General features: G+C 43.0%; 1 protein-coding gene across 4 annotated transcripts in view; it reads left to right on the top strand.

Moving 5' to 3' along the window:
- Positions 1-12,313, top strand: part of tanc1 (tetratricopeptide repeat, ankyrin repeat and coiled-coil containing 1) — a 132,244-nt gene that overhangs the window by 94,449 nt on the left and 25,482 nt on the right. For all 4 annotated transcript variants that reach the window (XM_004917689.4, XM_004917690.4, XM_018097469.2 and 1 more), the window contains 7 exons: positions 1,738-1,863; positions 2,247-2,528; positions 3,647-3,798; positions 4,498-4,729; positions 5,341-5,507; positions 8,267-8,874; positions 10,112-10,220. In XM_004917689.4, coding sequence (XP_004917746.1) covers positions 1,738-1,863; positions 2,247-2,528; positions 3,647-3,798; positions 4,498-4,729; positions 5,341-5,507; positions 8,267-8,874; positions 10,112-10,220 — 1,676 coding nt within the window. The remainder of the gene's footprint in view (positions 1-1,737; positions 1,864-2,246; positions 2,529-3,646; positions 3,799-4,497; positions 4,730-5,340; positions 5,508-8,266; positions 8,875-10,111; positions 10,221-12,313) is intronic.

The following is a 12,313-nucleotide window of genomic DNA, read 5'->3' as shown; positions in this document are numbered from 1 at the left end:
AGTAGCAGTGGGGGATAATAGCCTCTGGGAAGGGACTGGGGCTGTGGGATAGCAGGTATAGTAGGGAGAGATGGTGCCTATAGTAGCAGTGGGGAGGATAATAGCCTCTGGGAAGGGACTGGGGCTGTGGGATAGCAGGTATAGTAGGGAGAGATGGTGCCTATAGTAGCAGTGGGGGGGATAATAGCCTCTGGGAAGGGACTGTGGCTGTGGGATAGCAGGTATAGTAAGGAGAGATGGTGCCTATAGAGCAGTGGGGGGATAATAGCCTCTGGGAAGGGACTGGGGCTGTGGGATAGCAGGTATAGTAGGGAGAGATGGTGCCTATAGTAGCAGTGGGGGATAATAGCCTCTGGGAAGGGACTGTGGCTGTGGGATAGCAGGTATAGTAAGGAGAGATGGTGCCTATAGAGCAGTGGGGGGATAATAGCCTCTGGGAAGGGACTGTGGCTGTGGGATAGCAGGTATAGTAAGGAGAGATGGTGCCTATAGAGCAGTGGGGGGATAATAGCCTCTGGGAAGGGACTGGGGCTGTGGGATAGCAGGTATAGTAGGGAGAGATGGTGCCTATAGTAGCAGTGGGGGGATAATAGCCTCTGGGAAGGGACTGGGGCTGTGGGATAGCAGGTATAGTAGGGAGAGATGGTGCCTATAGTAGCAGTGGGGGGATAATAGCCTCTGGGAAGGGACTGGGGCTGTGGGATAGCAGGTATAGTAGGGAGAGATGGTGCCTATTGTAGCAGTGGGGGGATAATAGCCTCTGGGAAGGGACTGGGGCTGTGGGATAGCCGGTATAGTAGGGAGAGATGGTGCCTATAGTAGCAGTGGGATAATAGCCTCTGGGAAGGGACTGTGGCTGTGGGATAGCAGGTATAGTAGGGAGAGATGGTGCCTATAGTAGCAGTGGGGGGGATAATAGCCTCTGGGAAGGGACTGTGGCTGTGAGATAGCAGGTATAATGGGGGAGATAGTACATATAATATTGGTTGGGTATTTAGTCTCTGGGAAGCTGTTGGATAATGCTAAGGTCTAACAGGAGACTTTCTTACACTGAAACTGCTTGTGCCCTTTATTCTGTGGGTGTATCCAGAAGTGCAGGTGTTTGCAGGTCACCCCCTGAATGCTTTAGTATGTAGAGTGAGCCTACATTTCACCTACTGACAGACTCCTGATTGTGCATAGTGGTCAAATGTTTGTTATGCATATGAACGGCCCGATAGGACAGCGTAATGTTAGAGACTATCCATAATGTTAAAGTGACACGTTTGGCGAGCTTTGTGTACAGTTGGAATATCATAAATCAGTTGGTTTGTTTTGTTGTTGATTTGCTATAATTCCCTCAGTATGTTTCTGTTTCTATAGTCGCTAATCCTTCGAGGTGCCTGCATCTGTCTGCCAGCAAACCCCACAGAGTTCCAATGTTCCATTTATAGAAGTGCTTATGGTTACACACAGAGAACCATTGTCAGGATAGATGTATTTATATAGGGAAACAGCTCTAAATTAACCTCAACATTCTATTGTCTGCAACATTGCTGCCTACCAGATCCTGTAAGGCTCAAGCTCCCTGGTTAAGGCCCCTTTACCTTTGTATATGTACTCATAGACTAGATACATTCAAACTTATGGCCACTTTTTCGTGGATTAAACTAACATGACCGTATTACCCACTTGGCCCACTTGGGCAGTCCCATGGACAACTAAAAATCTCTGCTAATAACGTTCTAACTTTTGCAGCCACAAGTTCGACCAAACTTGAAGACTTGGGTTACCTGGATGTTCAAAGAAATGCTCCTTTGCGAACCTCAATCAGGATGCCCTGGAATAACACTGCGGGGACCCGGGTACAACAGGAAATCAAAGGTCGGTAAAACAGGCAATTTTCAAGTGGAAGGCATAGTTTTTTCACCATAGTAAAATTTTAGTCCGACACTGCAATTGCCTCTTAGGTCATTATCCACTGAGCAGTTGTAAATATAAAGTTGAAAGGAGGTGATATTTATCCAGTAAGACCTGGGTTGTGCCCAAGGCCATTATTTTATCCTGGGTGGATTATTTATAATTAAGTGCTTATCTATGCTATCTTCAGATATAGAGCCCAGCCCTGAGGATCCCCAAGTATTGCCACCTTTAGCATACCCATGGTTCTGTCTGGTTTTACTGCCCCATGGCATTCATTTTATGTGCCTTGAGCACTCACAGAGTTACCAGTTCTGACACTGAAATCATTTTTATCTACTTTGCAGCACGTTTTGTCCCCTACAAGCCACAGGACATTCTGCTGAAGCCCCTATTGTTTGAGGTGCCAAGTATAACAACAGACTCAGTGTTTGTCGGGAGGGGCTGGCTCTTTCAAGAAATAGAGGAGAAGCTGAAAAATGCTGAGCTGCCAGAGCACCGGGGAGTTGCGATTGTTGGAAGCGTTGGATTCGGCAAGACTGCCATCGTTTCCAAGCTTGTCGCCCTCAGCTGCCATGGGACCCGAATGAGGCAGATCGCATCCAACAGTCCCTCTTCGTCTCCCAGGAGTACGTTCAGTGTACAGTTTTATGGTGTAATAGAATCTCATGAGTTAATCCAGTGCTGCTTTCCTGATCCTTCACATAAAGTAAACGTGGACTATTAGGGTGCATTATATCATAATGTGAGATATCATTTTAGTATCAATGGCAGGCAGGCCTAACCTGCGGCTCTCCAGCTGCTGTTCAGATACTATTCTTGGCATTCCACCGGCAGCTGAAGGGTCTTAGGATATGCTGGGATTTGTAAGTCAACCACAAGTTGGAAATCCTAATATACATATTAAATGAAATAAACATTGAAGTTCAATTTCAAGCCCCCGTGCATTAGATAGAGGTCACTCCCATGTGGCTCTAGGAGTTAAAGAAGTAAAAGCCTTGTTTAACATTGCTGGTTACCAAATGCTACTGAAAGCTCTCACAGAGGTGGCCACCTCTTCTACAGAACGTTTATATCCCTTTCAATTGTGAAACCTTTCACTCGTAGCTATCTTCTTGGTAATGTTTGAGTTGACATGCTCAGCCAGCTGTGCTTGTGGAAAGATAAGCAATGCCTCACTTCTCCCAGTTTCCCTCCATGGTTTATTGACTGTGGAGTTAATGGACGGACCTGGTTGCAGTTGCTCGCTATCACACTTCCTACTCCAGTTTCCTGCTCAGGCTGCGTGCAATGCAGTTGGCCAGTCTTTCAGTTCAGTGCTGCTGGAACCCATCTCTGAGTTGAGTCACTGAGTCATAAGATTTTTGTGGGAATCCTCTCTGAAGGGTTACAGCACCTGACACTGCCAGGAAAAGTCTAGTGCAGTAAATAAACACACATTTCTATGGAAACTGTGTATCCAGCCAACGGAGCAGTCATTTCGCTAGCAGAGGGTTATGGGAGACCTCCAAGTGCTCAGATATTTTTACTACAAGCAGGTTTTCCTACTCACAAACACATATAGATGTTATTTTGCATTGCAATAAAGACAGAAATTGATTAAGTGGCAGTGCCACACTTCAAATAGGCACTGAGCAAAGCCAACAGTTGACTTAATTCAGTGTTTGATGTATTATGGTTAGTATGGAATATTCTTCCTTTATCTTCACCTGACATCTAATTGGTCTCTGTATTTTTGTTTAATAAGGTGTAGACCCCACTCAGGAAATTCCACTCTCCCAGACATCTCCGCTTAGCCTTGCCATGTCTGGCTCGAGCACCTTGAAAACACTGGGCACCCGTGGAAGCCCTGAACATCAAAGGCTGATGGACGACTCCCTGAAGCACCTGGCTTCCAAGGTAACAGGGACCTTATTGTTTAATGAAATATTTGATGCTAAAGACTGTATAGGAAACACAAGGTACACTGGTCTTCCTAGGGATTCTGGTCATGGGTGAGAGAATGCTTTAAAACAGGGGTTTCTCTAAGATCTTTAAACAAGACCTCACTTGCTTTTTATAGTTAACACCCAGGCCTCACCCATTTGGAATATCACTACCAAAATGACAATTCACAAGTTTTTAAAATGAAACCAAAGAAAAAGTAAAAGCAGAATAAATGGAGTGCCATATTCCTAATGTGCCTGTTTGCCAGGAAGCAGTCTTGAAGTGATCAGTTTCCAAGCCAATATCTAATATTGTTTGGGCAGAGTCTAAAATCCCACTGGGTGAAGACCAGCCTCTGGATGCAGTCCGTGGCTGGCATGTTTGCGTAAGCCCAAATATGATCTGATTACTCACCAAAGTTGAGATCATTCTCATTTGGCCTTTAAAATTGTTTGAAATTCCAGTTGTTTGGTGACCTGGTCATAAACATGTATCTTTATTAGACTTACAAATAAGATATTCTGCCCTTTCAGAAGTGGAGCAGAAGGGGGAGATCAGTGTCTCTATGTAGAAGTAGTAAATGGGCCGCACCATTGAGCCACTTGTAGGAATTAAAAACTTTCCTTGTTCCTTGGAACAGTATGTTAAGCCATTTGTGTTCTTTGTTGGCAGGTTGTTGCTTATCACTATTGTCAGGCAGACAACACATATACGTGCCTGGTTCCAGAGTTTGTGCACAGTGTTGCAGCCTTGCTGTGCCGATCCCATCAGCTGTCAGCCTACCGGGAACTTCTGATCAAGGAGCCCCATTTACAGAGCATGCTGAGCCTTCGCTCCTGTGTACAAGACCCTATAGCTGCTTTTAGAAGAGGAATTCTGGAACCGCTGTCAAGCCTTCGGAGAGGTACATCCAGATTTTAGTTTTACTTATAAAAGGAGGTGGGGGAATAAATGTTGCTATGAGATAAAGAAGGAGATTAATTGAAAACCTATTTATAAAAACTCCCTATGGGGGAAAATGGCACCCGTTAGTATTTAGCACCTGCGTTCCCATTCTCATAGCTACATCTGTTGTGTTTTTGTGACTGGTGCCGATTACACTCTCAGAGCTGCTGACTTTGGCCCTCCAGTCAGGGTTGGCAACTTATTGGCCAATGTATGGGGCTCTCCATGCGGCGTTTCCAAGTTGCAGTTTAAACATTCCATTAGGCGTGGGCTGCATGACCATGTTCATATAGTCCTGTCCCAGCGTGTATTCCAAATCCTCAATTGCAATCCGATTATTTAACCCATGGGTCAAACAACAACACCATCCTGATTTAGCCCAGTGTGTTCGTGACCAGACCAGAGAAACAAGCATAGCTTATAGAGTGTCCATATTAAGTCTGCTGGAAATGTGTGCTTACTTCACAGTCTAATCCCAGCCTAACCCCCAATGTAATAGAAAGCACAAAAATTCATTGCACCGTTTGATTATTTTTTTTTTATTATTATTATTGTATTTTATTGACCCAGAGAGAAAAATCCCTGAGGAAGAATTCATCTTTTTAGTGGATGGTTTAAATGAGGCTGAATTCCATAAACCAGATTATGGAGACACCGTTGCATCCTTCCTCGCTAAAATCATTTCTTCCTTCCCTCCCTGGATGAAACTTATTATGACAGTACGGACTAATTTTCAGGTAACCTATCTGTTTATAATAACCTGGTGTATGCCCATAGGGCGAGATTGGCATGCCCGTTCACACCCATTGGAAGCTGGGGAAGGAGGTCAGTCCCAGGTTATGCATTTTCATACTGGTTTAGTAACACGCAGCGACATGTAAATATGAACACAGGCCTCCTCTGTTCTACTGGAATTGTGACATTTGTATCAAGGCAGCTTTTCTTTATGTGAATAGTGGCAAAACGAGACATGTTAACACTTCAGTTGCCTCATAGAGAAATACCAATCCTTTGTGTTTCACAATACAGCTGAATACAATAATAGTATCTAAATCCCTTCAATTAAACAAAAGAAAACATGTTTATTTGAACTGCAAGGCTGCTGTTGCATGATTTTGTGAGCCTTTACTGACAGCCATAGGGATCCATATATGACCCTTACTGCAAGTCCCTATCAGTACATATTCATGTGAGCCTTTACTGACAGCCATAGGGATCCATATATGACCCTTACTGCAAGTCCCTAGCAGTACATATTCATGTGAGCCTTTACTGACAGCCATAGAGATCCATATATGACCCTTACTGCAAGTCCCTAGCAGTGCATATTCATGTGAGCCTTTACTGACAGCCATAGGGATCCATATATGACCCTTACTGCAAGTCCCTAGCAGTACATATTCATGTGAGCCTTTACAGACAGCCATAGGGATCCATATATGACCCTTACTGCTAGTCCCTAGCAGTACATATTCATGTGAGCTTTTACTGGCAGCCACTGGGAGCTTTTTCTAACCCTCACCAGGCATGAAGAGTATACAGGTCTGTTTTGATTAGGAATAAGATAATTGTGTGAGAATTGTATAATTATACCACATATTCACCGTGCCCCCTGGGTCTCTAAAGGTGTGTTTGCAGATTCAGCCTGATTGTGTCTGTGCTATTGCTGGTTTCTCGTTCCAGTAACGCTCCTCGTTTCCTCCTATAGACCCCCCGGTCAGTGAGATCCTCCTTTTACAAGCCTATAAAGCTACATCTGACATGTTATGCTGTAGCGAGCACAATTCAGCAAGAAAATAACAGGGCTTTGTGTCACTTTAAATGACTTCTCTGTGGTTTCCAAGCTTCATTTCATACATTCCCCTCTCCCTGCTAACTCTGCAAATATGGGTTTGCGCAGCTGTGTCGTGTACACTACATTCCTGATGGGCTTTATGCTCTGTTGTACACATTCTGCGGATGTGGCACTGCAGGGCTTATATCTATAACAATTTGTCATAAATGGAGCAGTACGGTTGGGCAGTTTGACCACTTTTAGCTAAATTGTTCAACTGGCACACATGGGATTGTACCTACCATTCACTTTCCTTAATACCAGCCTTTGGATTCCCTGGCAAAACATGTGCATAGCATAGTGTAGTATTCCACTATTCAGCAGGTCAGCCAGCAAATCTGATAACCCAAGGGCTGACTTTTGTGTGCTGCAATTTTGCAGGTTCCAATCTATACCGGTGAAATAGTTTGGTATACTGTGCAACTCCATTAGATAAGGAGGCAAGAGGAAACTAAAGGGCACTTTATCAAAGGACGGTGTGAAAAATGCCCCTTACCCTGGCATTAATTTAGCCCTTGCCAGAAGCAGTACATAGACCAGTTGGTGTGTAGCGCCATCCCAGTGCATTGTGCTTTCAGCTAACCTATTGTTTCTCCTACTCCCATGTAACTGGAGGAGTCCAAAGCCGGACTTGGATTTCTTACTTTTGAGTGCTTCCTCTGTAGAGGAGCCTGGGGGTGACCTGCAGTGTTTTTTCTGTGATTTGAGAGTGGGGGCAAGGAGGGCTGCAGGTGTGCCCCCAGCATGGCAGCCGCAGTGGAAGCTCCCTCCTGGTGCAGGGGGGTACAGCACTTATTATGGTGCAAATCTTTGAAAAGCAGGGCACGGACTGGTAATCTGTGGGTTGTGGCAAATGCCAGAGGGGCTGCTGTAAGATGCCATAGGCTGTCACTATTTATTGGGCCTATGGGGGCCGTTTGGACTTTTGTGTACTTGGATTGCCAGTGCCTATTTTAAATCCCAGTCCAGAGCTGATTTCACCCATACCGAGCATTTGCTTCTTTAGCGCACGCCTCTGGTTGCAGTGTTTCACTATGGCATTATGCAGTGGCACATCGTATTAAAAAATATATTTTTTAATAAAAAAAAACCTTTATCCTTAAAAAAAAAACCTTTAACCTTTTAAAACATGCAGCTCATATATTGGGTAAATTATAAAGGAGACCAGCATTGTTCAAGGGTATAGTTTCCCTTTAAGTTATTTATAAAAAATACTTTCTCAATAAAAGTTGATAGCTAAGAAAAGACAAATATGTCCAGGCAGGTTAATGTCCAGAGAGCTTTGAGGAGATTTTTGTCTAAATGGAGATTTAATGAATATGGCTTCTAGGAGTAGAGCACTTCTTTCTGTTCTTTTAAGCCGCTTGTTGTGATCCTGGTAATCCCGCTTCACTTGCCAAAATACCTCTAAGTCATTGTTGATCCTGCCAATTACATTACCTCTTCACTGCTTGTCTGCCAGGCAATTGACTAAATGCAGCCGGGGGAATGGAAGCCATTAGCAGCTTGAGAGCCGGCGCTAGGCCACACTATTAGCTTTTTTTCTTGCACTGCAGATGAATATTTCATGTACAAAAATAAAAGCTGCCGCCCTTCTGCTGCCCTCAGAATGAGTCAAATGATGGTTAACTTTTTTTCTCTTTTTTTTCTCTTAAATTGCAGGAAATAACAAGTTTGTTGCCCTTGTCCAAGATTTCCTTAGATGATTTCCCGGACAACAAAGACATCTGCAACGATCTGAGCGCTTATATCCAATACAGATACAGCACTAGCCAGGAAATCATGAACAATATCTCTCTCAATGGCAAAACAGATGTCAACACCATCGGCAAGCTTAGTGACCACTTGGTTATGAGGAGCCAGGGCTCCTACCTGTACCTCAAACTGACTCTCGACCTTTTCGAGAAGGGGCATTTGGTCATTAAAAGCTCCAGCTACAAAGTTGTGCCTGTGTCTGTCTCTGAACTATACCTGCTCCAGTGCAATATGAAATTCATGACAAACTCGGCCTTTGAGAAAGCACTTCCCATTCTGAACATGGCACTGGCTTCCCTGCATCCCATGACGGACGAGCAGATTTTCCAGGCTATAAATGCTGGGAGTATTTACGGGGAGCACAGCTGGAAAGACTTTCAGCAGAGAATGGAAACCCTCTCGAGCTTTTTGATCAAAAGGAGGGATAAGACACGAATGTTCTGTCACCCGTCCTTTAGAGAGTGGCTTGTTTGGCGAGCCGATGGGGAGAGTGCACAGTTTTTATGCGAGCCCCGGTAAGAGCAAGTAGTAAATAAAAGCGTATTTGGCTGCATATTCTCTTTGAGCTTATACGTCATTCCAAACATTCCATATCTTGGGAGTATATAAGACACCTAACGTAATGGAAAAAAATCCTGATTTTATATTATAAAGGTTTTATTTATACACTTGCCATATTTGTTGTGAGCAAGAAACAACATTCAGAGCTAAAGGTCAGATGTATACTGACTCAACCTGTATGGTATATGACCAACTGGCCCATAGACTGGACGGATACTGTATGAGGAGCCATACACAGTATCTGGCCAAATAGACTCATACCCTGCCAGGAGCCTGCTTGGTATTAGACCAGTCAGCCATACACGAGGAGCCATATACACTACCAATCAGAACATCAGAAAGTGGAAAGGAGATGCCTCTTTACTTCCTTATCTGCTAATACATTGGCTGACATGATGCAATGGCAGTTAAAGGAACAGTAACACTAAAAAATAAAAATGTTTTAAAAGAATTAAAATATAATGTCCTGTTGCCCTGCACTGGTAAAAGTTGTGTGTTTGCTTCAGAAAGACTACTGTAGTTAATAGAAATAGCTGTTGTGTAGCCATGGGGGCAGCCATTTAAATTGAAAAAAGGAGAAAAGGCACAGGTTACATAAGAAGATAACAGATAACTGTGTAGAATACAATGGGAATCTATGCTACTTATCTGTTATCTGCTTAGTAACCTGTGCCTTTTCTCCTTTTTTCAATTTAAATGGCTGCCCCCATGGCTACACAGCAGGGTATTTATATAAACTATAATAAGGTCTATGAAGCAAACACACAACTTTTATCAGTGCAGGGCAATAGTACATAATATATTAATTATTTTTATACACTTTCATTTTTTGGTGTTACTGTTCCTTTAAGATTTTCCAACCTGCCCAGTTGATGAACTGACCAGTTAGGCCTCCTGCCTTTATATGCTCATTAAACGTCTTGGGGACATTTATTATATTTTATATTAGGGGGCTACGTTATTCCCCATACACATATAGTTGTATTCTGACTGTATAGTAAGTTGAAATTACACTGCATTGTGCAAAGAAAATATCCTGAACTTATGTGTATATAGCTTTATATATTTTTGGGTGCTCATTGAAGCCAATTGTTGTGCAAACGTTTTAATATCACTAATGTAACTCACATGCTACTGTTCAGTATATTATATTTCAGTTACCAATGAGAATCTTTTTCTGTTTCTATCTAGAAGTGGCCATGCCCTTCTGGCCTTCATGTTCTCCCGCCAAGAGGGGAAGTTAAATCGGCAGCAGACAATGGAACTCGGACACCATATTTTGAAAGCACATATATTTAAGGTAGCAATAATGACTTAACATGATTACCCATTCTAGCTGTTATAATCACAACTCTCTTTCCTGCAACCACTGGCTGTTGGGGGATGATGGGAGTTTTGGTAATGAAAACTGCAGAGCAGAGATTTGCACATTATTAGGGTTCAGGTCTCTCTTTTTGGTCATACACCAACCATTGTGTAGAACAAGATGCATGAAACAATGATCATGATGAAGTCAGCCACCTGTACTATAGACATCATATATATATATATATATATATATATATATATATATATATATTTACTCTCAAAGGCCTAATTAGCCTTCAGGTTGCGCGCCGTTCCACCGCTCTGGGTCCTATTAGGCCAGCCTCACAGTTTGCAAACCAGTGCTTCAGGGAACCAAGCTTACATTCCCAAATGTTCAAAATTGTTGATGGTGCTGGGATTTGTAGTTCACAAATTAGGCAGCCAAATGGAAGTCATTGCCCATAGCAGAATTCCACTGGTTCATTCTCCCGAGAGACCACCAGCATGGAATTCCAAGTCAGCCTCAACCTATTAGGAATTTTCCATTGATACCTTGAGCCGGGTTAATTGGTTAATTAACTGTTAACCACAGAAAAATTGGATAGTCCTCGTGGGGGCCGAACATAAGACCCTAGTGTCAACACTCTTATTTGAACTGCCTTCTTTGAGCTGCTCAGAGTTTGTTTGGTTGTACAACAGCACCAGGATAAAAATTCCACTCAAAATATGCACATATGATACAAACAAGTGTGGGAGCAGCCTGCAAAGATCTACTTTATATAGTGAATTTACTGCTCAGAACTATGTCCAGTTACGGTTGCATCTCACCCCTTTGATACTGGCCACATATTGAAACCACATTCCTGCATGGCTCGTTAGCAATTAATTTAGATGCATGCTGCATGGCTGCACATAAATCTGTTCAGTCTGCAGCATGCAGATATGTCCAATCCCAGCTAAGTTTGTCCCACCGTGCCCTAGGATCCCAAGAGCTTGGCAACTGGTTGGGTGGGCCATTTCCAGTTAATCCCCTCCTGGAGCCTTTAGCAGCATGAGTTAACCACTGTCATAACATTAAAAGTCATCTTCATTTAGCCAATTTAGCTCTTGAAACATTAATCATGGAACAAAAGGAATAAAGAATTCCAAGGGCATTTGCTGGGAGGGAAATGTAAATTGTTTGCAAGTTAAATTCCAGCCATGCAGTAAACACAGACGGAACACTTTTAAGGCCACTAAAAATAATCCTGCCAGGGACGGAACGCCTCTGTGTTGCCTCAACTTACATGGAAAATAACAGAAGGAAAACTGAATTTCCATTTTTTTTTTTTTTGTTTTATTTTTTTTTAGCCAGAGACTCACCCCCTTTTCCTCTGGATAATTAAGTACTGGAAGTAATTATTTAATTAGAAGACAGAGAGAGGGTTTCCGTGTAATAAGTACAGTGGGAAAAGATGCCTTTCTGGCAGTAGGGGAATGCGCAGAATAAGGTTTCAATTATGCATCTTTTAATAGATGGCATTTATATTGATCTGCCTATAGACTTAATGTTTGCCCAGCTGTGCTATTCTACTTCTTCCATTCACTATAGCCACACTTTACTGGCCAGAGGAGGCCCATCTACGCTTAGGCGTTCCTGTAGGCAAGAGTACGTCTCTCTCCATACATTTATCCATGGAGAGTTGCATGTGGATTTGCAGGGATATTTTTGATTAGGGTCACCTTGAAAGTTAGCTGTCCTTATGAGAGGTCAGGGCTACAGTACTGCATATCTGCCCCATAGTCATGTTTCCTCTTTCAAGCCTTTAAAAGAAATGTAAGGCTATATACAGTATGTTATAGGTAATGGATTCCAACCAGTATCTAGCGTTGCTGTAACTACAGCTCCCAGTATTGTCTGAGCTGGGCCAAGAATTATTGGCACCCAAGGCAGTGCTACTTAACCCAGAACCCTGCTTGCTTGGATCAGAACCACCTTGCCCCCATTAAAAAAAAAATCACCTGTTTGACACTAGGGCTGCAATGAAAGGGACCGGCTTCCATGATGGCTTCAGAATGGTTGATGAAAGCTAAGCAAAAGCAGAT

The sequence above is a fragment of the Xenopus tropicalis genome, chromosome 9 (genome assembly GCF_000004195.4).
Source record: "Xenopus tropicalis strain Nigerian chromosome 9, UCB_Xtro_10.0, whole genome shotgun sequence".
Lineage (NCBI taxonomy): Eukaryota > Metazoa > Chordata > Amphibia > Anura > Pipidae > Xenopus > Xenopus tropicalis.
This window is presented reverse-complemented; position numbering and strand designations above follow the sequence as displayed.